Below are 25,696 nucleotides of genomic sequence, written 5' to 3'. Positions count from 1 at the left end.
TAATCTCTCCAAATATTTGAATGTTCAGAGTAGGCTTTGCTGCACTGAAGGATAGATGGTGTTTGCAGGTTTGCAGGAAAGCTTTTACAGAGTTCTGCTGACGACTGCAAAGGAACAAGTGCAAATGGAGTTTAGTACAGCACGCAAATGCTATAAAGTTGTTTTAAGCCTTAAACTTATTTAAGTGTTCACCCGCTGTTCACTACACTACATTGTCAAATAGCTTTGGATGCAAATGCTGGTTTGATTGTTAGCTTTGATGCCACTTGCAATGTAGTAAAATATCAGTGGTTGCCCAGTGAATTAATTTTTGACTCAATTCTGACTCAACCTGACTGCAATCACTTTAAGACAAAATGGTGAAGGTTTGCAAATAATTGCCATTTATTTTATAAATGGAGGCAGGCAGCCAGCATGTTGAAATAAATTTGAGCCAGTTTTTACTGATGAGCACAACTCGTCTGTGACATGTCTCTTAGCAATACTTTTCTCGACTGGTTGCTAACTGGTTGTCAATCACATGTAATTGGCAACTTAACCCCACTGAATAACAAACTAATAGCAGACTGATAGGAGCCTGACAATGTCTTATTGGCTTTTGATCAGTAAAGTTTCTTAGAAGACGACAGCTGACTGAGTGGTTGTTGATCTGGTCCCTGTCTCTAAAGCAGTCATTTTAAAGGCAGCAGGATCACAAGTTGATTTTTCATGGTCGCAACAATTTAGCCTGATAGTTTTAGATGAAGTGCGTGCTTTTACTCACTTGTCCAATTCAAAAACACAAGCACAAATATGTATTAATAGTTTGACTGTCTGCTTAACCAAAGCTACAAGTGTTAGCGTGGTCATTATAGTGTGTTCATACATAGTATGGGGGCCTGTCAGGGATGTAAAGATTAGCTTAGCATTACAACACTTAATTTTCCAAACATTTTTGCACGTTTTATTTGAGTTAAGGATGAAAAATATGCAGTTTGAAACTAATTTACCTTGAATGATTAGAGTTTACATCATCATACTTCATCAAACTATTAAGAGCTTCACTGCATTTCAGCTTATCCTTACAGGTCAACAATAAATCATGTATTCAGCCATTAAGTGCAAATGTTTTAGTCCCATTTTAAGATGCTGATTTTAAAAACAGCTCAGATGGATTTAACCCATTTTTTTTTAAAAACCCTGCAGTATCCAATAAGACGTAAGCATGACTACTGTGAGCAATACATTGCACAAAAATATCAGTTTTTGGAAAAATTACAGAAATTAAAACTCAATTGCAAATTTATGTTTTTTTTTTTTAAATTTGAAGGTTCAGTTAATAATCCAGCGAAAAAAAATCTGGCAAATATTTCATGGTTCAGGCTTTACTGGAATAAAAGTCAGTCAGGAACTGCATTTTCATACAACAAACAGAGTTCATCTCTGCCTAATCGGCTTGTTAGCCCCCGCTGAAAAAAATCTGCCAGTGACATATGCCTGTTCAGGCCGCCGAATGATCTTTGTATTTTGATTTCTATTGCTGCTTCTATTTCTATCCTAACCCATATGCGCAGTACCAGAATGGAAAACCTGAGGTGAGAAGTCAAAGATAGTTGGACTGACCTTCAGAGAGGATCCTCGTGGGCTGAGACACTTAAACGGTTTGCCCTCTCCATCCATAGTGTCATCCACCTTCTGTCTCTTCTCAGCCGCCTCTGCTCTCCTCCTTTCGATCTCCTCTTTCATCTTCCTCTTCTCCTCCTGAGAAAGAGATGGCAGGCATTTCTGAGTGTCTCTGACAGGGAACGCGTTGGTCAATTTAATTACAGCAGTCCTGCCAGGTAATGGTAGCTTGTGTCTGCTAGCTGCTTGTATCGACTCTAACTAAATGGAAACATACTTATGCTGCCACAGGCTATCACATGATAAAGAAAATGTCACTGGCAGTTGACAATCAAAAATGCAGCCGACCCAGACACTTTCTAACTGATTTACTTATTTTATCAAATGAAGCAGGTCAGTCTCGAATTCAATTACTCTGAGTAAATTCTTATTTACAGCCATCGGCTGCCTCGGGAGAAAAAAGGCATTTTGAAAAGTCTGATACAGCAGACTATCAAGAGTTAAAAAAAAAGAAAGGAAAAAAAGTATGAATCATTTGTACAGTATTCAGAAGAGGGCTGGTGCTTGGCAGTATATCAGCCCTCTCCGGCAGCCTTGTCTTGGTTAATTAGTCTCTCTGTATCTCTGGGCCATCTTTTAATTACAAACCAAAAGGCCTCATTAACATCACACAAGAGGAGAAGAACAGGGGCAGATAGCTAGAGATGGGCCGCCACGTTCGGAGCCAAGAGCAACAAAGAAGACCAGTCAGGGTAATAGCGAGAATGTAGGGGCCTCGGCGCAAGCTGACTGCAAGCGAAAATGAGCGACGCGTTTCGGTACAGCGGGGGAACACGAAGGAAAGCAGAGGTTATCGCGTCTGAGATACGCAAGGACGAGGATGTTGTAAGAAGAGGAGACAGAGGAATGACATATGTGAGTTACAAGCGGGGACCCAAATAGGTTGAGTCATGATAACGGAGACGTATGGCGAGATAACGTCACAGCGGTGCAAGTGTGAGAGAGAGTGATGCATGGGTTTCTGCTCATACAGGTGCAAAGGGATGAATCAACATGGTGCAGAGCATGAGAAAATGTAAAAGACTGCAGTGACGGTTGTTGACTTCATTCTCACTGATGTCTGCATTTGAAATTTGATTGTTGCAACAGCTGTGTGGGCAGGCAATAAAAACCATTCAAGTCCATTCTTCTTTCGATTGTTTTGGGGTTTTTTGGTTTCGATCTTTCGCTGTTGGCCCAGTCAGAGGTTTAAGCACACACGGTGTGTTATTGTTGCAGAATGACTCATTTGTAAGAGATGGGCCGTTCTCGAGACTTGCTATCCCCAACTACAGCCCCTCCTTTTTTTTATTATAACAATAATGGGAACAGACACAACACTGCGTGTGCAGGAGCTTACAAATATCTCAGCAGGTGTTTCATCTGGACTCAACAAGATCCAAATTAGAAAGCAAGCTTCTTTTCTTGGGCTACAAAACTGAATAACTGCAATTTTTCCTGTAACTACGTAAACATATAGTTCAGGGATGTGTAGCTTTTTCATGCTTTTTCAAGTTTAAAGGGACAGCTTCATGGATATATCGGAGACTCCGATAAGCCATTTGCATAGAAATGTGGCTTAATCCAAAGATGAAAGGGCAAAAACAAACAAACAAAAGAACAATATTAAAAAAGGAAAAGATGACTGAAAACCAGAATTGTGTGATAATTCAGTCATAATAGAGAGAAAACAGGACAGCAACCTCTTAGCGTCTAAGAACAGTTGGTGGTAGCCCAGAGATTGATTTGAATTTTTTTACATTTATCACAGTTCCCAATTATCACAAGAAGAGACTCATAGCAACTTATTGCTCTTATTGATGTATCAAATTTGCTTTGAAGACAACAACTGACTGCAGGTGGTCAGAGAACTGGTCCCCATCTTTGAAACATCCACTTCGAAGGCAACCAGCTCAGAACTTCATTGCACATGCACAATAATCTTGCTGATTCCAGTCTCCCACCGATTGTAAGATGACACTCAGACTTGCGTCCATCGGCCACTTGCCTGAAACTCAGACTTTTATAACATCATGATTTTTTTTTAAACAAAACATTTACATAGAGATGGGATAAAACAGAGTAAAAACAGCTTAAAAGTTAAGTAAAACAAAACAAAACATCCACCTCCTCTTTGGCTTTCCTTTCTGCCTCTTCCTCCTTCCTCTGCCTCTCCTCCTCCTCCAGCACCTTTCTCCTCTCCTCCCTCTTCCTTTTCAGCTCCTCCAGCTCAGCTTCGGCGTCCTGCTGCTTCTGCCTCATCCTCTCAAACTCCCCGCTCTCCGCATCATCGCGACGACGCTTCAGCTCCTCCAGCTTGCGCTCCGCCTCCAGGCGGGCGTCCTCGTCCGGGTCATCACCCGCAGAAGGCTCGGGGGAGCGCACGCTGCCGCGGCTGGGAAGGACACATAAAAACACGGGTCAGCACACGGGTCGGAACGGAAAGCTGGTTGCCTTTTGATACCGGTATTCAAATGCACACCAGAAGAAGATGTTGCCTTCATGGAATTCACACAACAAACAAATGCAATCACGTTTGCAAAGATAAAGTTACAGGCGGTATCAAGTTTCGTTCCAGTGTTTCAACCTGAGAACTCACTGCAGGTGACCTGTGACAGAAAAACACGGCCACTCTGCCAGCTGAACAAAAACAACGTGTTTTTCTTGAAAGTCTGAATGAGATTTGCTTTTCAATTATGTTTCAGAAGCCTCGGGCTACATGTTTATACTTTCACACCAGCCTGTGCAATAAATGATAAATGTCAGCCTCATACATAACTTCCTGTCTGATAAAACTAATTTCCTTTAAAATGCAGTACATAATGTTGTTTATCAACAGACTGTTGTCCTCTCCTCGCACTCGGTCACAATGAGCTTTGGTTATTTGTAGTTTGATCTTTTCAGCTGACCTTTGGGTCTGGTATATTAAGTTACTGCAGTACTTTTCCACAAGTGGACAAGAGTAGAGTCACTGATATATCAGCAAAGGTCTTGAGCTTCTTCATAAAAATCAAACTTGTGCAGAAATAAGTCCAGCAATTTGCTGAAATGTGCAAACACAAATGAAAATACAATATATAAGGCACAATCAGAGTTTGTGGAATTCTAATGAACTTGAAAATCAATATTCGGTATGACCACCTTAATTCTTTAACACAGCCTGAACTCTCTTCTCATTTCTTTAAGTAGTCTTCAGAAATAGTTCTCCAGCCTGTTTGAAGGACACCCAAAGCTCTTTTTTGGATGTTTACTGCCTTTTGTTCCATTTTCTGCTGATTTGATCCACACTGCTTCAGTAATGTTGTGGTCAAGGCTCTGGGGATACCAATCCATGACTGATGGTGTTCCACTGTGTTTGTGTTTTACTACACTGACAATGTGTTTGCTGATTATTGTCACATTAAACACCGAAGCAGTTGCCAATCACATGTTTCCGGTTAGTATTCCATGCTGGATCTGATGTACTTTCTGAGTTTACAATTCCCTCTATTTTGAAAAGAACACACTTTACATTGAGCTATACCAAGTTTTTGAGACTTAAAATAGTCGTTTAGATTAAAAAAGCTATTTCATGTCTGTTAGACTGTGTTCTTTGCTTTTTTTTTGCAGATTCAACTAAAGATCTGGGAACAAATGTTGCTTGTTAGCAATAAAGTACCTTAAGATAAATTTATTGGTTATGTGTAGACAGAACACTGACTCATCTCTGGAGTTAGGTGTCTTTTTTATGCTTGAATGAGTCACAGGTCAGCATTAAGTAGCATAACAAAAACATTTCTCTGAAAATGGTCGGGTGCAAGGACTGAAAAGTGTGAAAAACAGCCAATGTCCAAAGAAAAAGTCTGAAAGACCTTTATAAATGCCTGAAGAATTGCTGCTCAAATAATACAAGTAAATGAAGAAATGAGAAATGAGTGGCGGCTCAGGACTTATGCACAGCACTGTAGCTAAGTGGTTTTTTATATCTAGCCTTTTTTTGCAAGAAAGATTAGATAAGCGCAGCTGCTATTAGTCACATTCATTGAGTCTGTGTGTTTTATTCATGCATACAGGTTTCATTAACGAATTAGTCACCTGTTGCTTCAGAATAAAGGCATCATTATCCTTTTTAGTAGGACTTAAATAACCATTATCAGATAGGTGACAAAATATTGAACTGAAAATGAGAAAATATTAGCCTAATTTCTGTTTGTCTGCAGTAAAAAACAGAACATTTATCGAGTTAGATGACACAAACTACTGGCAATCTTCACATTTTTGCAACAGTGTAAATACAAATTGCATTCTGGTCTTTATGATTTTTCACAAATTAGAGAGCGTCAAACTGTCACACGAATCTGAGCGATACTGCTGACAGCTCAGGCGCTTGAATAATTCACAGGACTGGGCTATCCCCAGTTTGGCCTCAGGGTGACAATGAGACAGTGTGTGCTTTTGTTGCTGTTGTGTACCTGGTGGTCCTCTCAGGTTTCCTGTGCTGTTTGGGAGGCGCCTCCTCATGCAGCCCTCCGTTGTGCTTCCTCTGATCCTCCCTCTCCTCTCTGGGCTCATTCACCTAAAGCCACCCCGCCCACACACACACAGAAAGCAAGATAGAGTGATACTGAACAACAAAGGTAGGCAGAAAGGTGCATAGAGTGAAGTGTGATTGGATTCAATCATGTGACATCACATGATATCCCATAAGAGAAAGAGAGCACGCCCAAATAAAATAACACAGAACATCACATCACACTACGTCCACTCCAGGATTACTGTTGACAAAGGATTATCTAACATGTGATCACACTGGGAGTGTCTCCAGCTGGGTATTTCCTACATCCATTTGCTGTCCATAATCAGAAACATAATTAAAGTCTTATATGTGATAATTACTATTTCTGTGAAGTACATATCCAGTCAAATTTTGAAGACCATGGGATATATTATGAATGTAATGCAAATTATGAATCTTTACCAAGAAAGCGCTATAAACTTTCTTATTCTTGCACTGACACCATTTCAATATAAAATGCTGACGTCATCAGTTAAATATGCTTTTCCCTATTTTTGTCATAGCTATCTATCTGTCTATGTTGAAGTGGTGAATCCACATTAAAACACAGCCATATGTCCAGGTAACCCCTAATAGGCAAGTTCAAACCCTCTTTTTTCAACCAGAAGGAACTGGCCCCAGTTACACAGGCTGGTTGGCAACTGGTTGGCAACTGCCAGATACTAGGGAAAATGTACATTCGTCCACCAGTTAACGAGTGGTTATGGGAGGTTGCTTGCTGTCGCTTGATGAAAGTGGTTGTAAAGAACTATATGATGCAGCAGCAAAAACTGAAAGGCAACTGCAGTGGTCACCCGCAGTTTGCATGGAAGACACCAACTTGTTGCACACCCTCGCCAACTTTTGTACTGAAGCAGCGACAAGTGCAGCCTAAACCACAAACAGAAATAAATAAATACTAAACACTGTGCTTTTGAAATGTGTTTTTTTTTTCAGTGTCAAGGCATAATTTTTACTTTTAAGAAGGACAGTCGAACATTTGAATTTCAACTGCAAAAACTGGTGACGGTTTGCAGACAAGCTGGTGTCTTACACTAAAACTACTGGTGAGTGAAGCAATCTGCTGGTAGTGATGGAATACGGCCTAAAGGAGCTTGTTCCAGACATTGGATCAACTAAGGGACAACACTAGTGCCCTGTACAAAAGGGTTTATTGCAATCTTAAACTTTTGACAGATATCGAAAGATGACCTGATGCCTCACTGAGTTGCTGAAGTGGAGCCAGTGTAATGTGATGTGTTGTTGCACTCATGGCTGAGGTGGAAGACATGCAGAAAAAAAATGTGACCACTCTGTGGAGCATAGCATTAACCTTTTGAAAAGTCTGACCACACGGCTGTAAACCGCACCTCATCAAACACAGACCTGTCATTACCAGTTTGCAAATGTTGCAAACCATGCTAGACGGCACGAGGTGTCCGGGTAATTTCAGTGTCATAAATCAACACGTCAACAAGATGTCTCATTGAGAGGTTTAACATGTAAACATTTCTGTCTAGTTAGACACTGAAGTTATCCAAAGAAATTTCACGTGCTGTGCATCACACCTCTACTGAAGTTCTTACCGCATGTATGATACCTCATTATCTTCTGATTCAGATACCTCAAAGTCCTCTTCACTGTCATTTCTTAGTAACATAGGCTTGTTCCCCTGTGAATTATCTACATTATCATCCTCTGGTACCTCTTCAGCTTCCCCTGATGCTACTGTATCCTCCCCAGCCTCTGAATTTGACGACTTGGTCTGATTTGAACTTTCACTGACTACCGAATGTCTGTCTTCTTCGGCGAAGTCCTATGAAAAAGGATTATAGCAGTTCTTTGAAAGTAAGCTCAGCGATCAAATCAAAGGTAACAAAAAAGACAACAAATCACTAACCATACCTTGTTTTGAATTTTAGGCTCTTCAGCTGAAGCCTATAGAAACAAGGATCAAATGTGCCAAGGCTGTCGGTTACACCAGCTTAACTTAATGTCTGACATGAAAGAAGAATGGTGACCTGATAACTGACCTGGTCTCTCAAGTAAGACCTTCTTGGTTTGTCCTCCACAACTGCAACTGGCTGCTCCTCCTCTTCATCTACCCCCTCCGCTTCTTCCTCTCCCCCTTCAGGGGCAGCCTGCTCTTCCTCCCTCGGCTCCTCTCGCTCCTTCTCCTCCTCTCTTCTCGAGCTATAGGTTTCCATCTTCTCAGCCTCGTCGTCATTGTCACGGTAACGTCCCCTACGCCAGGAGGAGGGCCTCTCCTCTTCTGCGCTGTTTTTCTCCGTGGCGGTGCTGTCGTTGCCCTCCGTCACAGTGGGGTCCAGCTGTTTCTGTCTCTCCAGCGCCTCCTTCATGCGCCTCTGCCGTCTCTCCTCACGTTTGGCCATGCGGTCCAGTAGGGCTTGGTCCTCGTCATCTCCACCGCCTCCATAAGAGCTGCTCACAGACACCGTCTCTGTGACACTACGAGGAGAGAGAGAGAAAGAGAGAGACGGCACAAATGTCACATTGTGTGTATTCGTGTCAAAGAGGAGGAAGGGGTGAGGTCACAGCAGACGTCAGCCGTTATAAAAATGTGGGCATGGAAAGATAATCCATGACATTATCTTCTGTTACCTCTGAGCTGCCCCTGGTGGAAGGCCGCAACCCCTGTGTAATCATAATTTCCAGAAAGAGGTTGCATTATTACTGACAGCTTTATAGCCAAGAACAGCAGAAAATGTAGACCCATGGCTTTACTGACTGGTCTTCACCACAGCTCTTCAAATAAACTCAGGTGAGGCCTTATAATGAATGGAAATTTTGATTTTAGGTGGGAACTTATGTGCTCAGATACAGCCATAGCCTACAGTTTACAGCCATGCTAACACCTGCTAAAACTTTGGACTGAATGCTAACTACGATAGCATGCTAACATGCTATCATAGTTAGCATGTTTTTGGATGCCGAGTCAATAGTTGCTGTGGCATAAAATTTAACCCACAATGTGTAACATTACCAAATACATGAGGATTAAGCGTTGCATCAGAGCACAAATGTGTAAAAAAATTTTGTTTAGTTTTGTCTGCGCTAAAGGACCTCCAAACAAACCAAGATAATCTTTTATAAAGCTTTGCTTCAGCGTGGCTAAAATACACACTTACTGGCTACTTCATGTGGTACACCTGGTCACCTTCTCACTCGTGCACATATCTAATCAGCCAATCACTGTGTCTCTGTGCTTTTAGGCATGTAGAGAGGATCAAGACCAGCTGCTGTTCAAACTGAGAATCAGAAGGGGGATTTGTCTTTGAACGTGGCATGATTGCTGGTGGCAGAGGGGCTTTTCTGAGTGTTTCAGAAACTGCTGATCTGCAGGGATTTTCCCACAGAGCCATCGCTCGAGTTTACTGAGAATGGTTCGAAGAAGAGAAAATATCCAGGAGGTAGAGCAGGGCGATATGACCAAAAATATTTATCACGATATACATTTGAAAATTTGCGATAACGATATAACTGATGATATAATTGACACTAGACAAAATACTTTACAACTCCACAACTTTATTAGTGCAAACCCCCCCCCATCAATGTATTTTCTCTTAAACAAGCAGATGTTTTATGTGCATTAAAGTTATATAAAAATTTGGCAGTCCAGATACAAATTCCTTTCTGACAGTTTAACCAAAAGGCATTTCCAGTGGAAATTGGCCAACATATCCTCAGCATAACCATGTATAATATCTACAAAACTTTATAGGTTATGCACACACAATACGGTAATATTATGTTGACGCACAGTACGTATCACTCCGCGAGGCTCCTGCCTACGATAGCCGTAATGCTCCGACAATCCATCAAGCATATTCTATCGCGGTATTTCATTTTTCTATCGTTGCCCAACATTATACCGGTATGATATGACCCAGCCCTACCAGGAAGCCACAGTTTTCTGGGCGAAAACAACTTGTTCATGTCAGAAGAAATGGCCCGACTTCTTCGAGCTGATATGAAGGCAACGCTTTAAAACCAAGGGACACAGAAGAACAACTCTGAATGCCCAACATATCAAACCTCAAATCAAATCAAAAGCAGATGGCCTATAGCTGATGGACCACACCAGGTGTTACTCCTGTGAGGTGAGGGCAGGGAGCTGAGGCTACAATTCATATAGGCTCACCAAAATTGGAAGATCTGTTTTTTTCTGGAAAAATCTTTCCTGATCTGACGAGCCTTTATTTCTGCTGCAATACTCAGACGGGAGGTCAGAATTTGGCATAAACAACACGACAGCATGGAGCCATCCGGCCTTGAATCAACAGGTCAGGCTGATGGTGGTGGTGTAATGGCGTTGGGGATATTTTCCTGGCACACTTCCAGCCTACCCAAGTATTGTTGCTGACCATGTCCATCCCTTTAAGATCAGTGTACCCACATTCTGATTTCTACATGCAGCATGATAATGCACCATATAACACAGCACAAATCATCTCAAACTGACAATGAGGTTATTGTACTCAAATGGCCTCCAGAATCACCAGGCCTCAATCCACAGTCACCAGATCTCCTGTTAGAGATGTGGTAGAATGGGAGATAAGCAGCCAAGAAATCTGCAGTGGACCAAAATCTCTGAGGAATGTTTCCAGCAACTTGTTAAATCTCTGTTATGAGGAATTAATGCAGTTTTGAAGGCACAAGAGAGCCCAACCTGGTACTACCAAGATGTACCTAATAAAGTGTGGAGTAAGTGTATTTATATTTTCTAACTAAAATATTCAGTGACTATCCTTCCACCTTGAGGCATGACTACAGCATGACTCACAATACTGTGACCTAAAAGTCTGCCAAACATTATCCTTGCATCTGCACAATCAACAATGGCTAGCAAGAACTAGGTCCTATCTCAGCATCCTTCTGCACAATCCCCTTGTTGTTTGACCACCCCAGGATGTATCTAAGCGCTTACAGAGAGGAAACATTCATCACCACAAAGCAGTGTCTGTGTGACTAGATGTCAGAGCGACCCACCACTTCCACTGTAGCCAACACAATTTATCTCAAACCTGCACTTATAAATTATCCGCAGTCTTATTGTGTTTGGAGACTTTAGGTTTTAGAGAAGTGATTTTTTTACTCCTCATATACACTCTGGCACCTCTCCTTTTGGGAGTTTTCATGGGCTAGTTCACTTAAATTACTAAAGCTTTCTCAAAAACGTCTGGCGGTAGACTATCTAACCATGCAGCTCCACTCCGACACCCTAAACCCAGAAAATGACATTACGTTGAGAGTTTATTAGTTGGACTTTACTGGTGCTCTCTCGCTTTTGCAGCCGATCCAAAAAAAAAAAGAGGGAGCCAATCAGTCGTCTGCTGGACTACGTACAAGAGCTTGTTTTGCTATACCTGTGGCTGTTGGTCATAACCAGGCTGTCTGACTGGCTGCTGGGCTCCTCGCTCTCCTTGCTCTTCATCCTCTCCTGGCGTGCCCTGCGCCTCCTCTCACGGGCCGCCTCCTCTTCATCATCATCATTCTTTGCCATCCTGCGGGAAGACGAAAGAAGAAAGAGAGAGTGAGAAGACAAAGGCATGCATTATCTATTTTCAACTTTCAACCCCTCATCTCCTTTCTCCCTATCCTCAATTTAGCTTAGCAGTTAGAAACTTCAAAGTGAGCGGTTCTTTAAATTGGACTGTAATCTTCGCAGTGACCAAATCTGGTGGATTTACCCCAAGTCCCCCCCACCCACCCCTTCTCTTCTATCAAGTGGAGCTGTCAGCTGTGTAACCACCAATACTTCTTATCGTGGCTGCAGTTTTCACGAGCTGATAAAAACTCTGTCTGGAGACATGGCTTGGCTAAGGATAAGAGAGCAGTGAAACAGTGTTTCTGGCCAGCAGCTTGTACTAGTCCGGTCAGTGCAGGAACGGAGGAAGCAGGAGAGCTGTGTGTGTGTGTGTGTGTGTACACTGGCCAATAACCAGTGTAATCTTAAAAGTTCATAATTCTTCCAAAGAATTTAATACAGCATTAAATTTAGCAATCGTATTTTTACAGAGTTGAATAGAATAGAATAATCCTTTAATTGTCCCACAAGGGGAAATTTGGTTGTAACAGCAGCCAGAAAGACACATAGACAAACAAACAGTACACAGGACAGAAACATACACATTTTTCTTACATATTTACATATGGACAATGGTTACTATATACAGAGTACTGTACAGTTATTAAATTAAATAAAAATAACTACAGATAAGAAGGAAAACCAGGTTGTAGTGCGAATCAGTTGATATACTACAATAAAAACTTCTCTTAGCTGTATTTGGTGCGTGCATAGCTGAAGCACGCATCAATTAAATGATAGACAAGCTCAGCTTTTGCTGAAACGCCCGGGGCTAGATGACAACACTGATACTACTCTTACAGTTATATATATGCAACATATGACGCAATCAAATTAACTGGCCACTGTATATAGTATAAAAGACAAACACAGCTTACAACTAAAGACAAAACGCTACCTGCATTCTTCTTAATAGGCAGCAGGGGACGACTGATCTGCTCTCAAAAAGACTAATGATTTCATAGAAGTCTGGGCAAATGACCCTTGATTGCCTCGCTCTCTGACCTCGGTAAACACTCGTCTTATCATCATTCTAAGAGTCATAAAGGAGGATTAAACAAGATGTGCTCAATGGCTTGTAAAATACAGGATGCTAGCAGGTGATAAAGATGATGTAGCTATCGTGATGTCACTTGGTATGAACTAAATTTTCAAAATAGATTTCTCTTTCTTTAACATGACTCGAAATAATACACTCGACAGGAGTGTGTGTGTGGAGTGTGAAACAAAGCCGTTCTGCCATAGACTTCTATAGGCCTGGAAGTCCTTTTGCAACCAGAGCTATCACTACCTGTTGGCTTTCAGATAATTAAGTTTCAGTTAACTTTTACTTATATAGCACCAAATCACAACAACAGTCATTTCTAGTCACTTTATATTATAATATAAAGACCCTAAAATAATACAGAGAAAACCTCAACAATCAAACGACCCCTTATGAGCATCACTTTGGCGACAGTGGGAAGGAAATACTCTTTTTAAACAGAAGAAACCTCAGGCAGAACCAGGGTCAGGGAGGGGCAGCCATCTGCTGTGACCGGTTGGGGCGAGATCACAAATGAAGCTGCTGCATTGCAATTGGTTAATCTGTGCCATTGTTTTAACTGTGGAGAACTTTAGACAGCAGAATAAAAGTTTACTCCTCAAAAGCAAGCTCAAATATCTGTACAAATTATTTCTTGCATTAAATTCATTCAGCACTGCTACATGGGTCGTAACTCCTGCTGCATTTAAGCATACAGCAGATGATGCATGGTCATTGCAGGTCATGTCTAAAACATGGGCAAACATCTGTTTTTTGCATTATACCTCACACAATCATTCAGAGACATGCTGCGAGTTATAAAATTATTTATTTAACGCAAAGGTTTAAGTACAGGGTGCGGCTGCATGCTATCATAAACAAGACTCCACTGTCCAAAAATCTAACTGGCTTGCAAGCTACTGTATATTTATGTTCTTAAATTTGATTGAAAGCAACAAGTTCAGGCCTTTCTCTCGGGTCTGTCCAAAGTCAGTCTGGGGAATGCAGGAAACTCAAGTGAAGTACAATAGACAGTTTTAAGGAAAAGAGACTACACCCAAAAGTAAAATTATATATCATATATCAAACAATGCAATACTACCCAACACTGAAACTATTCCTTTTTTTAAGGTATCAAATTGTGCAGTGCAGTGTTTCTGGCCACCTGACATCTATGAACTCAGCTCCATGCTTGATCTGTGTTGCCCCGACTGACCTTTACACTTCCACTGCTCACCACATGCCCAGCTACCTAACATTGCAGCGCAGCCTTTGAGGCCGGCCAGCGAAGCATGCCGTTGCATGTTAATTGCAACACGTGTGGTGAGGCGAGCTAAAGCCGCCAGGGTTTATGTGAGGTTTTACAGCTTGTGAACAACACCCCCCCCCCTCCCCCACCCACTATGCTGTTCCCCCAACCCCCTCTCCCTCTCATATGAGGCATGTTAGGGTTAGTCATAACAGAACAGATGAATCTGCTAACGCCCAAGTTAGACCTGTGGGACGGTGACATCAGTGACGTCAGGCAATGCTTTACACATGTGCATGTGTGTCTGCTTAGTTTAAACTATTCAGCATCTCCGAGTGTAGAAAATCAGCTTTATCCAGAGGAGGGTCTATCCTGAATTCCAGCCCTGCGGGCCAGTGATATACATTGTACACTGAGAGCGCTAGCACAATATTTACATTTTAGCAAACAAAAAAAATACAAGAAAGAGTTTTTTTTTCTTTTCCATTCATTATTAAGGTCAATTGAGCTCCACTGCAAAAAAAAGTACATTAACCCTTATTTAAAATATCAGAGCAGAGTGATGTTTTTGTGAGACCTAAAAAAAAAAGTAGTGAAACAACAACTGCTGTAATTCCCGAAGGACTGAACCGTCCCAGAAACAGCACCGAATGTCATGAGAAAACGAAAACAGCTAAAAATGGAACAAAGGAGTCCTTGGTGGCGGTGACGACGACAATCTCAGGGTTAAAGATTCCTCAGTAGGAAAAAAAAAGGAAGAAAGAAAGACAGAAAAAACTCCTGAAAGCTGAATTAGCATTCCTGTCAATCACAGCCTTGGCTGGAGACACATACACAACCAAAGCCCTGATTTAATATCCCTTTCCATAGCGAGGCCCCCAAAGTCTATCAGCATACTGACAGAAATACGGTGAGAGGTGGAATGGTGGATAATGGAAGAAAGAAAAAATAGGAGAAGAAGAGAACAGGCAAGTGAAATGGGATAGAGTGAGGATAAAGTGGAGAGGTGGGAAATGAAAAACGGGAAAGGAAGGGGTGTGCACAATAATGGAAAAAGGAGTAATCTGCAGATTTTATCATAGTCGACAACTTTTCCTGTACGAAATGATGTGAAGCCACAGCAATAAATTGCAGGTTACCAGGACACATAGGCGTCTCCACCAGACGCCTATTTCTTGAGTGGCCGAGTACAGCATGTAAATAAAGGAAACCTGCCCATTATTGGTGCTTTACTACGAATGCCGTGGACTTCACCGTGGCAGCTACAGTGAAGCATATGAATAACGTGTGTTTCACACCCTGAGTAGTGTGTTTTCGCTGATTTAAACCGCCTGCATGGAAAACACACTAAACATCGCCATCAGTGAACCTATTAGGGAGAAGTATGTCCAAATATTTTCTTTACAGCAAAATATCTCAGAAATGTCAGTGAAAACAATTTGGGAAAAGCTCATGAGAAAAGACTTCTTCACCCCTCCTTGGCAAGAGGAGGGACAGAGGGAAGGAAGGGAGAAAAGTGAAGAGGAAGCTCGAAAACAGCGGAGGGAGGGAAAAAGGCTGCTGTGAGCAGATGGGGGAGAGGGGAGTTAAGGAAGGGATGGTTAGGGTGAGGGAGAGAGGGTGGGGGCTTGGCTTGAGCTGTCAGAAATGCTGACCCATTCCCACGCTGGTCTCTCTGGACTGTTTCCCTTCCTACTGCCGGCCCACAGAACCACAACATCCCCCGTCTGTCCCTCCCCCCACCCTGCGCTCTGCTGGGCCAGCTCCAAGAATTCATATTGCTAGCTGTGGTACAGTCCTTCTAGACTGCATTTATTCTTCTACTCGAAGATGAATGAGGTAATATGGCATGCATCTGAAAATAACTAAGAGAGGAAGGGTAGCCTTAACTCCCTTCAATGCTGATGTGGCAAAGCAGCTTAGAAGCTGGCAAAGATTTACGATGCAGGACCGGGTCACGTTGCGAATGGTCCGTTCAACCAGGGCGGGGGACCGTTTGGCATGGCTCATTCACGGAGGATGGGTGTTATTTCCTCAACCCTTCCTAGTCTCTGAGGCAGAGGGCCAGCGCAGATGTAAGAATGAGGAGGAAAGGGAGGACGGTGAAAAGACGTGAAAGAAGCGACGGAGAAACGGACCGTGAGCGAGCGAGAAGGAAGTGGAGAATGAGGGGTTGACAATTTAAGTGGAGGAGCGGGATCAAAAGGAAGAAGAAGCGGGGAGAAGATGAGAGGAAAGGCAGAGGTGACAGTTTAAGAGAGGAGGAGAGGGAAACAATCAGGAGAATAATCAGAAAATGAAAGTGGGTTTTTGGAGGGGTGGGAGAAGAAGAAAGACAGTGAGACCCAGAGGAGGAGGAGGGGGAGGAGGATGGGATGCATAAAGAATGAAGGGAGGAGACAGAGGAGGGTGATCGGGAGGTGGGGAATGGCAAAAATCAAAAATAAACACTTCCCAAAAAAGGAAATAAAAGAAGAAATGCTAAGTAAAGGCCTCAGAGAATAAACATTACCTCATAGTTTAAAATTGAAGGAATAGTGAGACTACCTTGCTCTCAGCACACAAGTCATAGTATTTCTTTGAAACAGTGATCACTCAGAGTAGCCTTCACACAGACAGTCACCTATGTTAGATTAAACTGCTGCGTATGATCAAATGCTTTCTAATAGCCAAATCCAGGAGGATTAACTGCTCAAGTACACGAGTTTCATTTGGGAAGGGAGTGGCAGCAACATTTCTGTAGGCTCCATGAGAAAAAAACATTTTTAACCAAGGCAGATACCCTCTGGTCAGTGAATTGACTGGGAAAATTCCACATCTATGTGCGTTCATTGGCTAAGAAGCGGGGGAAAAAAGGCAGAGACATTCCTTGTCTGATTGCTATAGCGCCGACGAACGGCGTGGATTGCAGGGAATTATAGAGCGCGAGAGATTGTGAGAAACCTTTGAGCAGAAAAACGGGGTGTATGTGTGTGGCTTTGCTTAATAAAACTGAAATCAAAAGCACGATGTGAGCCACAGCGTCAATGACCCTTTTCTTAGAGCTATAACTGACGTTGATGCAAGGCAGAACAAGGGAAGGCTTGGCTGTCATCCCGACAAACACGCACACTTGTATACTTGGTTGTATTTTTAAAAAGTGAATGGAGCTTGTCAAGCCTTCATCGCCCGATGCTGATACGAAACACACCAACACTCGCTGCGTGGAAGCGTCCTAACATTCGTGCACATGCGCTCTCAAGTACAGTGACATGCACAGAGCTGGCGTGAGGAAGCCCACAATCGCAGCATCCCAGCATGTAGGAAACAGCTCATGGAGACCTGGCCAGTAAACACTTATAATAGCCAGGAATTTGGCATTGCTTCAGCCGTTATTATATTGCCCCAAAGTCTCCTTTTTCTCACAGCACACTCAATGATGGTTGAATGGAAGCAAGCCAATGAGACAACATGTGGTTTTGACTAGTCCGACCAAGAGGGGGCATGTAAATATTGATTGTTTCAATATATTGGCAGAAATGGAAACAATTTAGAGATGTAATCTTTTATCAATAACAGGAGCGGCGCGTCGCCTGCCAGCTGAAATTATTGCTGCTCGGGCCAAATAAACAGTCACGGAGAAACTCCCGCCGAGCTGAAAATGTAAATGTTGAGGGCGCTTACGACTCTGGCCCTTTTTCACTCTCGCTCCATTGCTCTTCCAGTCGGCCCACAACTCTTCTCGGTCGCCTTTTTTTTTTTTTTAGTCTACACTTTCTGCCAAATTCCATCTTCTCCATGTAACATAAACATTCCAAAAATGCATAAATAATTCCAGCAGTGGGGGGTTTTAGGCTGTGAAAGCTAACAGAGGCATTGACCTTCACTCCAATCAGCTATTTAGGGTACAGCTGGGGAAATAAGGAATATACGTCTTAAAAGGCAAAAGATAAAGGTTTTAGCTTTCTGAGGCGTCTGATGATTCCTACTTCTTGCTACTAGGCAAGGCAAGGCAAGTTTATTTGTATAGCACAAATCAACAACAAGGTGATTCAAAGTGCTTTACAGAGACATTAGAAACAACAACTAGCATGAAAACATTCCAAAAACATGTTATAAAAATACAATGACATGCGTGACTACGTATAACATGATAGATACCACCATATTTATAAATTCTCTGGTTCAGAGCGTGTAGCATTTTGGCTAGCTTGTCTTATTTTATCTGTAAGTAAGCTGGTGTGTTCAGCAAAAGAGCTCACATAAACCTGTTGTACTAACCAAATGACAGACAGATAATGTTGTCGAAGGTTACAAATGCTATGTAGCTTTTAGCAGCTAAAAAAATATATGTTTCCTTAATGTCTAGCTAGAGATAAAAACACATTAATTTTAGCAGAATGCCAGAAAATCCTGCTAATGCTAATCCATTAAGCATTAGCAGGAGTCAGTTTCACAAAGTCAGTTGTCAACTGTTAGGCCATATCAGATAAACTAAAGTAAGAATACTGTATGCTAATGCGCACAGCTTGCTTTGCTGCCCCCAAGTGACAGAAAAACAATACAAAGCCATTTTTAATTTACAGGTAATTTATTTCTTTTTTTTAGCACCACAAGTAAATATTAAACATTCCTGTACTGCAGTTTGTTGCATCTATTCTCATACTTGCCAACATTTATGAAGCAGAAATGTAGTCAGGCTTTGTTCACCATCTTTTTTTGTTCTAAGCTTTCTATTCAGGTAGGTTTAGTTAAATGACTGAGCAAAAATAGTCCCGTAAGTTCTCATTCTGAAAATAACTTGGAAATACACTTAACGTATCCAGGCATGCATTTACTAGATGAATGACACACTTCCTAGAACTGGATGAATGACTTGACCCTGAATTTTTATTACCAAGTATACCCACTATCACGGACATTTTCCTTAAAACAAGAAAAGCTACTTTACCTTGAGCAAAGGGCCTTGTTCTTTACTACAGTTAATGCCCTTACACATTCTTTGTGTCATATAGATGACTTATCAGAGAGAACCATCTATGTATTCAGCAGTGGTCAGGACTATGTCAGCTTGTTTTCCATGAGTGATGGAGCAAGTAGCTGTAATAAAATGCTTCTAAGAGGCAAGTGACCTTGGCCAGTATCTGCATCCACATCGACCTCATCTCTAATTGCGAGGGCTGCAGCACAGATGAAGAGACTTTTGTGAAAATACCTCCTTGGCAGACTATGTATCAAATCCTCACAATAAAAACCCCTTTTTACTCTTTTTGATTACTGCACTTGGCCGGTTACCACTCAATCAATTTGCTGAAATGAACTTTAGTTTAATCCGTTTTTTTTTTCCCAGTGAATCAAAGGCGGTTCAGAAGGCTGTGGTATCTGGGAGAGAAAATTGGAAAGAGAGAGGGAGGGCACGATTGAACATTAAAGGTCATCACGTCTCCTATCAGATTTCTTATCAGCTCTTTTTTTCTCCTTCCAGCCTGGTTTAAGGAAGTCGACATTTGCTGATTGATGTTTTGTAAAAGACCTAGCTCCTGAATCCTTGCTCTTTCTGCTTGGTGTGCGCATCAAAGTAAGTGCGTTGTGCACTGAAACTACCAGAGCCTTGAAATAGTAGAGGCTATTCAAACAATCTAAGCAGCTGGTCTGTATGTGTTCTTTAGGCCACTGCAGAGGATAGATTTCTTAAACACCTTTTGAGAAATCTGCAAACACCAACATGTCTCACCTCTCTGCCTCCAGGCGCATCTCTTCCCGCTTCTGTCTCCTCAACTCCCTGCGCCGCTCAAAGTCCATTTCCTCCATGGCTGTGCCCTACACGGAGACATCATAAAGAATAGACATTAATTCACTCAGTCAGCAGCCAGAATTTTTTTTTAAAGCTATAGTCAACCTCTATATGAATATTTTTACATACTCTAATTACGCCTGTAAATTTATTGTTATATTTGTCATATGTGTCATTCCCACCATGGAATTGATAGATAAGGCAATGCGTGTGACTCTGTGATTACTTCTAACTTTTGTTACTGCTGCTGTTACTATATCAGCCGCAGGTGGTGCCAAATCAACCAAGGCGAAAATTTATAAGAATTAGAACTTTAAACACAATCTCTTTCTGCAAGCAATGACAACAACAAGTGTGAGGCCTTGTCCTTCTGTTTAGTGACACAAATTTGATGGAATCAAAGTTAACAAACTGCAGAACCAGAGAGAAAATGATAGAGAAAGCTGTATAAAGGAGGAAAGGAGAAGCCAAGGCAGGATGTTAACTCCATCCCTTACGAGAAACCCTCACTAAAAATACTCTGGAAGGGTACGTGACAGGCTGTGCTTGTGAGGCCTGAGACCACCCAGGAGCTGCTGAGCTTCCCATCACACATCTCTGTACTAAATCAACAAAAACATCCACTATACACCGGGAGGCATAGCAAACAAATGCTAACCGAGCATTTGATTGAAAAAGGTGAGAATAAAGTGATATCTAAAGACCAAGAATGTGGGGAAAGAGACACCGCTTTAAAATGCTTTTGGAAAGCCAAAAAGAAAGAATCATGCATGTCATACCTTAGTTTAGACTTCAAACAATGTATTTTCCCTTCACACCATACCAGCTCCTCACGATGCCTTCTCCAAGCAAAGACACAGAGGCACAAACTTTCAGTGATAGTCTCCCACAGTCCGGCTTCAGCTGACAGAAAAGGCGAATGTTTCTTCTTCTTTCCCCTCCCTGCTAGTCGTCCCTCCCTCCATCCCTCAGTGACCCCCACCCCTTCCTGAGCCCTCTCTCTATCTCTCCCTATCTCTACAGCTAACTTTTCCTGTGTTGTTTACCGCCATGTCAGAGCTTGGCTGAACTGTTTTCGATTTCCTGTGCCTTCTGTCTGCTTTTTCTTCTGTCCCCACAGCTTACTGCACATCAGGTACACGCGCACACAAGCGTGATAACACTACAGCAACGAGCACATGCATGGGAAATGCACAGGAGCGACATTCTCAAAGAAACCACGAGGACAAGAGGTCCCGCTAATACTCAACCTCCCCACTGCATCTTCTCACCCAGTGTCCTCCCCCCTTTCTGAGCCCGTATAGTAAACACGGCCCTGCCTCTGCACTGTGAGAGCTTTTGCTTTTGTGACGAGAAGGAGATGTTCTAAACACCGCAAGAATTCACCGTCTATGTTTAGATGCACGCTTAGTGTCATTTGTGAAACCGTGGGGAGGCAAGCTGCATTTGGACGTGGGGCTATTCGTACAACTGTAATTAAGACGAAATGAGAGCAATAACTAAAAGCGACAAGGCCTCCAAACATCACCAGTGTAATCACATACTTCCTAGAAGTAGCGACGCCAAGGGAGACAAACTTATTAGTAACACAAGCACGGCTGCGAATGAATTTGGAGTTATAGATGCAAATAACAAATTACTTATTCATTCTTGGTGTTTGGATTAGACAAAAAAATGAGCTATGTATCCTTTTTAAAGACATGTTATTTACTCTTACGCAATGATCTGTAGGTAAATTAAAATTAAGACTTAGTTTTCCAAAAGATAAGCGGATTACGTACCCAAGATTTAATTGAATAACAAACTTGAGATAATAGTGTTTTAAACTGATTTATGATGTGCGGATGGGGCTGCTTTCTGAATGAAGCAGCAGCAACATGGGGGGCTGCGTTGTACACTGACAAAAAGGGCCCACAGCAAGACGTCAGAGAGTAACTGTTGTGTACTGAAAATCACTGAGAGGACCACCCACACTTTGCAAAAGCTAACAGAGGCAGAAGACAAAGACGGCATTCCATAAAATTGAGCAACCTGAAGTCACAAGTTTGCGACATTTTTAGACCTTTTGTATAAGTTCAGACGGCCTGAGCCGGTCCGCCGTAAGACGTCTTCAACCTTTGCTGCATCAGACCATTTAGTCCATCGTTTATCTCCATCTTTCCACCTCCCTTCTGTTTGTCTTTTTCCTTCTCTCCTCCCCCTCTTTTTTCTTTCCCTGTCTGCCCCAACCTTCTACAATGGCTATAATGACACATTTACCAGTTAAATTACTACCTGTCGAGACTGCCAGACCCTGGCAGAGACCCAGTGTCTAAGTGCCAACCTCTTGAAAAACCTTGAAATCCAAGTTGATTTTATCCTGACAGCCACTAGTTTTACACCACGTTGTAATGCCTCTATCGACTCGTGGGGTCTCCAGGTAAAAGCCCCCAAACAATGGACTCCTGTCGGCCAAATGAGGCAAAGAGTAGATCGAGCAAAAGTCTGGGAGCTGGCCTGAAGAATAACAGGCCAGCAGTGCAGCATCTATTTTTGGCTCTGCCAAAATGTTCCTAAGTCTGTTTTAGCATTCTGTGAGAAAAGAAGAGTGCAACTTTTTGGTCAGATTTGTAACTCTGATACTCGGAGCAACTGTCCCCTCATAACCTTTAGACAAGCACATTAATCTCCACATTATGGTTATGGAGCTATGTGAGGAATGCTCCGATTCAGCCTCTGATTTTAGCAGAGGGGACTTGAAAGAGTCTCTAAATTACTCATTCACATGGCAGTTATACTCAGCTCAGCTCCTAACCTTAACCCTATTTTGGTTGCTGAATAAGGGGAATTAATGTGAAGATAAACAAGTAAAAACCAGCTTTGCAAGAGTTATGTGCTTCAAGATTTGCAAATGAGGGAACAAAGGTAGCTTGCTATTCCCAAGATTGTTTTTTTTAAAAAGATCATTAGTTAAAAAAATTATGATGTAATCTGTTTTATACACAAATTAAACAGTAGCTATTTTATAATAAAGACAAAGCTAATTCTGTAATTAAGCAAAAATAACTCTCAGATGGTGTATTTCTGTACTTACACTTCCCATTCACGGTGCCTAAAAGAGTAAATTCACACTGTTAAGTATAGCTACATGCAGCTCCAACATATAACTTATAACAGTCAAGTGGACCTCTGTGGAATTCCTATCCTAAATTTTTGTTAGAGTAAAGAAAGGAGATAATATAGCTATGTCATCCATGCTAATTGTGTCTGTGAAGGTTCTCAGTCATCCAGGTCATCGTCTGGACTTCTTTAAGTTGCTTCAAGCAACTTAAAGAAGTCCAGACGCTTTTCTTTGCAAGCTCCTTTGACCATGCTAATTGTGTTGCTACTGTTAGCTAGCTAACTAGCAATAGCAGAATCTGATCAGATTCTGATCTGATGTTTTGGTGACTTGGTACAAGTGTATTTAATTATCATTTGCACTAGAAGAATTTAGCTTCCTAACTTATAAAGGACACCACTTATAGTGTAAGTGGTGTACTACAAAAAAGTGTACTGATGATATATAGTGAGTTGTTAACATACGACCATGCTCGCTAATATACAAGTTTTGCACATGATCATTTTATTATAGCATACCTGTACAAGCAAATCCATAACTGATAAGCCAGACACACGACAGCAATGCAGTGCATTTAGGCACACACACATGGTCAAGATGACTTGCTGTAGTTCAAACTGAGCATCAGAATGTAGAAGAAAAGTTATTTAAGTAACTTTGAACACAACATGGTTGCTAAAAAATGGGCTAGCCTGATTTTATGAGAAACTACTGAAAGCAGAAGAGCATCTCTGAACACAACACGTGGAAACTGATTTGCCACAGTTTGCTGTATCAGCACAGGAAAAAGGAAACTGAGGTTTACCAAAGTTAAACAATAGAAGATTGGAAAAACCTTTCCTGATTTGATGAGTCTTGACTTCTATGACATTCGAAGACAGGGTCAGCATTTCCATCAAACCATGGATCAGTTATGCCTTATATCAATGGTTCAGGTCGCTGGTGGTATAACAGTGTGGGGGATATTTTCTTGGTACACTTGGGGCCCCTTAGTAACAACTGAGTGATGCGCGGATCGATACAGAAATATCGATTCCTCTGATACCAGTCATTTATGTTCTAGAATCGATACTCATATCAAAATATCGATATTTTAGTAATTTAGTGTAAATTTGTAGGTTATCATTAACAGGAACAGAGTGGAAAGAAACTATATCATTTGGATTGTCTACATTGGAAGGAACTACTTAGTCTTCCGCCTGCCATAGTCATGTGCAAAGTACGTCTGTATAAATGTGTCCAGCCCCTTGGTGTGCACACTCACAACAATGGCTGAGCGTAAATGGAGTCATGTGCAGACGTATTTTACTTCCACAAACGGTTGAGACGTAGTTTGCAATACTTGTGGCAAGAAAGTGAGGTGTTGTGGCAACACTACTAACCTCATCAAGCACTTCAGAGTAAATCATATCACAGAATATGACGAGCTTATGTTGAGGCGAACTGAAGAGGAGGAGTGGACAGGGACAGGTGCTGCTAGGGCGAGACAGACGCCTCTCATAGAGTCCTTTAGTGCTGCAGGCAGGCAACATGTTCAAATAGCGCACAACTTCAGTTTTCTTATTTCTATATGTTAACTGTGCATTATTAAACGATAAGAACAAGTAATCCGATGTCCTGTAATCATTATGACGCTATAATTTGAGATACAGTAACTGAAATACGTTTTTGTACAAAGTATCGGATCAGTATCGTCGATACCACCCTGAATTTTACTTGGTATCGGATCGGAAAGGAAATCAGTGGTATCGCACATCACTAATTGCCACAGGCTACCAGAGTAGTATCGCTGACCATGTCCGCTCCTTTATGACCATCCTGTACCCTGAGTGTACCCATCCTCTGATGTTTGCTTTCAGCAGGGCATGTGACATGTCAGAAAGCTCAAATCATCTCAAACTGCTTTTTTGAACATGACAACGAGTTCACTGTTCTCAAATGGCATCTAGACCTCAATTCAATAAATCATCTGCAACAACTGCGTGATGCTATCATGTCAATAGGCATCTCTGAGGAATATTTCCACTTCCTTCGTAAATCTATGTCACAAAGAATTAAGGCAGTTCTGAAAGTCAAAGGGTGTCCAACCTGGCATTAGAAGTGAAAACTGCCACAAATGCTGTAGCTCTACAACACTGAAGAGGAGAGTTATGAGAAGAGTTACAACAGTCACAACTGTGCAGGTGTTCAGGTAAAGAGAAGTACTGCAGTAAACAGAAATGTAAAAGAAACACTGGCACAACCCCAAGGCTTTCTAGTCTCTGCGTCAGTGGAAGAAAATATTTTGTCCACCTGCCACAGTACTTGGTATGCAGCAGAGTTCATGAGCTACTTTCTTTCTTTCTTTTTAACCAGCCACATGATATTTGATCTTTCACAGAAGTTCTACTGTAGAAGGCCTGATGATACACAAGGTGCATTCAAATGTATACAATACAAAGTCATTTTCAAGTAGTTGACAAGATACTGTATATTACAAACGAAGGACTGTAGAAAGCATCACTTCCTAACTATGAGAAAAGTTTTATAAGAAGCAGGATTTCATGTATTTTGACATCAGCTGTCTCCCATCAATATTGACTTAGCTAGACTCAAATTTTAGGGCTTCTCAAGGATGTAAATACTTTGTCTCTATATTCTGACAAACCTTTATGACATCAGGAGCCTCTCTTATTAAATACTGTCATAGGTCTACCAGACTAGCTTGACGTATGTTATTCACCTCGCCTTTATAGTGGAAATAATTTCCCCCAGGGATCAATAA

At 41.7% G+C, this 25,696-nt stretch overlaps 1 protein-coding gene across 7 annotated transcripts in view; it reads right to left on the bottom strand.

Annotated features, from left to right (window-relative positions):
- The window catches only part of cald1a (caldesmon 1a), a 64,925-nt gene that overhangs the window by 12,690 nt on the left and 26,539 nt on the right, over positions 1 to 25,696 (bottom strand). For 2 of the 7 annotated variants that reach the window (XR_013902556.1, XM_026146265.2), the window contains exons 1-9: positions 20,612 to 20,792; positions 19,773 to 19,858; positions 11,566 to 11,703; positions 8,209 to 8,644; positions 8,081 to 8,113; positions 7,881 to 7,991; positions 6,093 to 6,196; positions 3,769 to 4,036; positions 1,603 to 1,740 (exon numbers count right to left, since the gene is read on the bottom strand). Coding sequence is in view for 5 of the 7 variants with exons in the window: in XM_026146265.2 (XP_026002050.2) it covers positions 1,603 to 1,740; positions 3,769 to 4,036; positions 6,093 to 6,196; positions 7,881 to 7,991; positions 8,081 to 8,113; positions 8,209 to 8,644; positions 11,566 to 11,703; positions 19,773 to 19,849 (1,305 nt within the window). In the remaining 2 variants the exon portion in view is untranslated. Of the gene's footprint in view, positions 1 to 1,602; positions 1,741 to 3,768; positions 4,037 to 6,092; positions 6,197 to 7,880; positions 7,992 to 8,080; positions 8,114 to 8,208; positions 8,645 to 11,565; positions 11,704 to 19,772; positions 19,859 to 20,611; positions 20,793 to 25,696 lie in introns of those variants that run through there. The other 5 variants (XR_013902557.1, XM_080291251.1, XM_080291247.1 and 2 more) reach the window with 4 other exon arrangements.

Source organism: Astatotilapia calliptera, chromosome 17 (assembly GCF_964374335.1).
Source record: "Astatotilapia calliptera chromosome 17, fAstCal68.1, whole genome shotgun sequence".
Classification (NCBI taxonomy): Eukaryota; Metazoa; Chordata; class Actinopteri; order Cichliformes; family Cichlidae; genus Astatotilapia; species Astatotilapia calliptera.
Note: the sequence above shows the minus strand (reverse complement) of the source record. Positions and strands in the feature narration are given on the sequence as shown.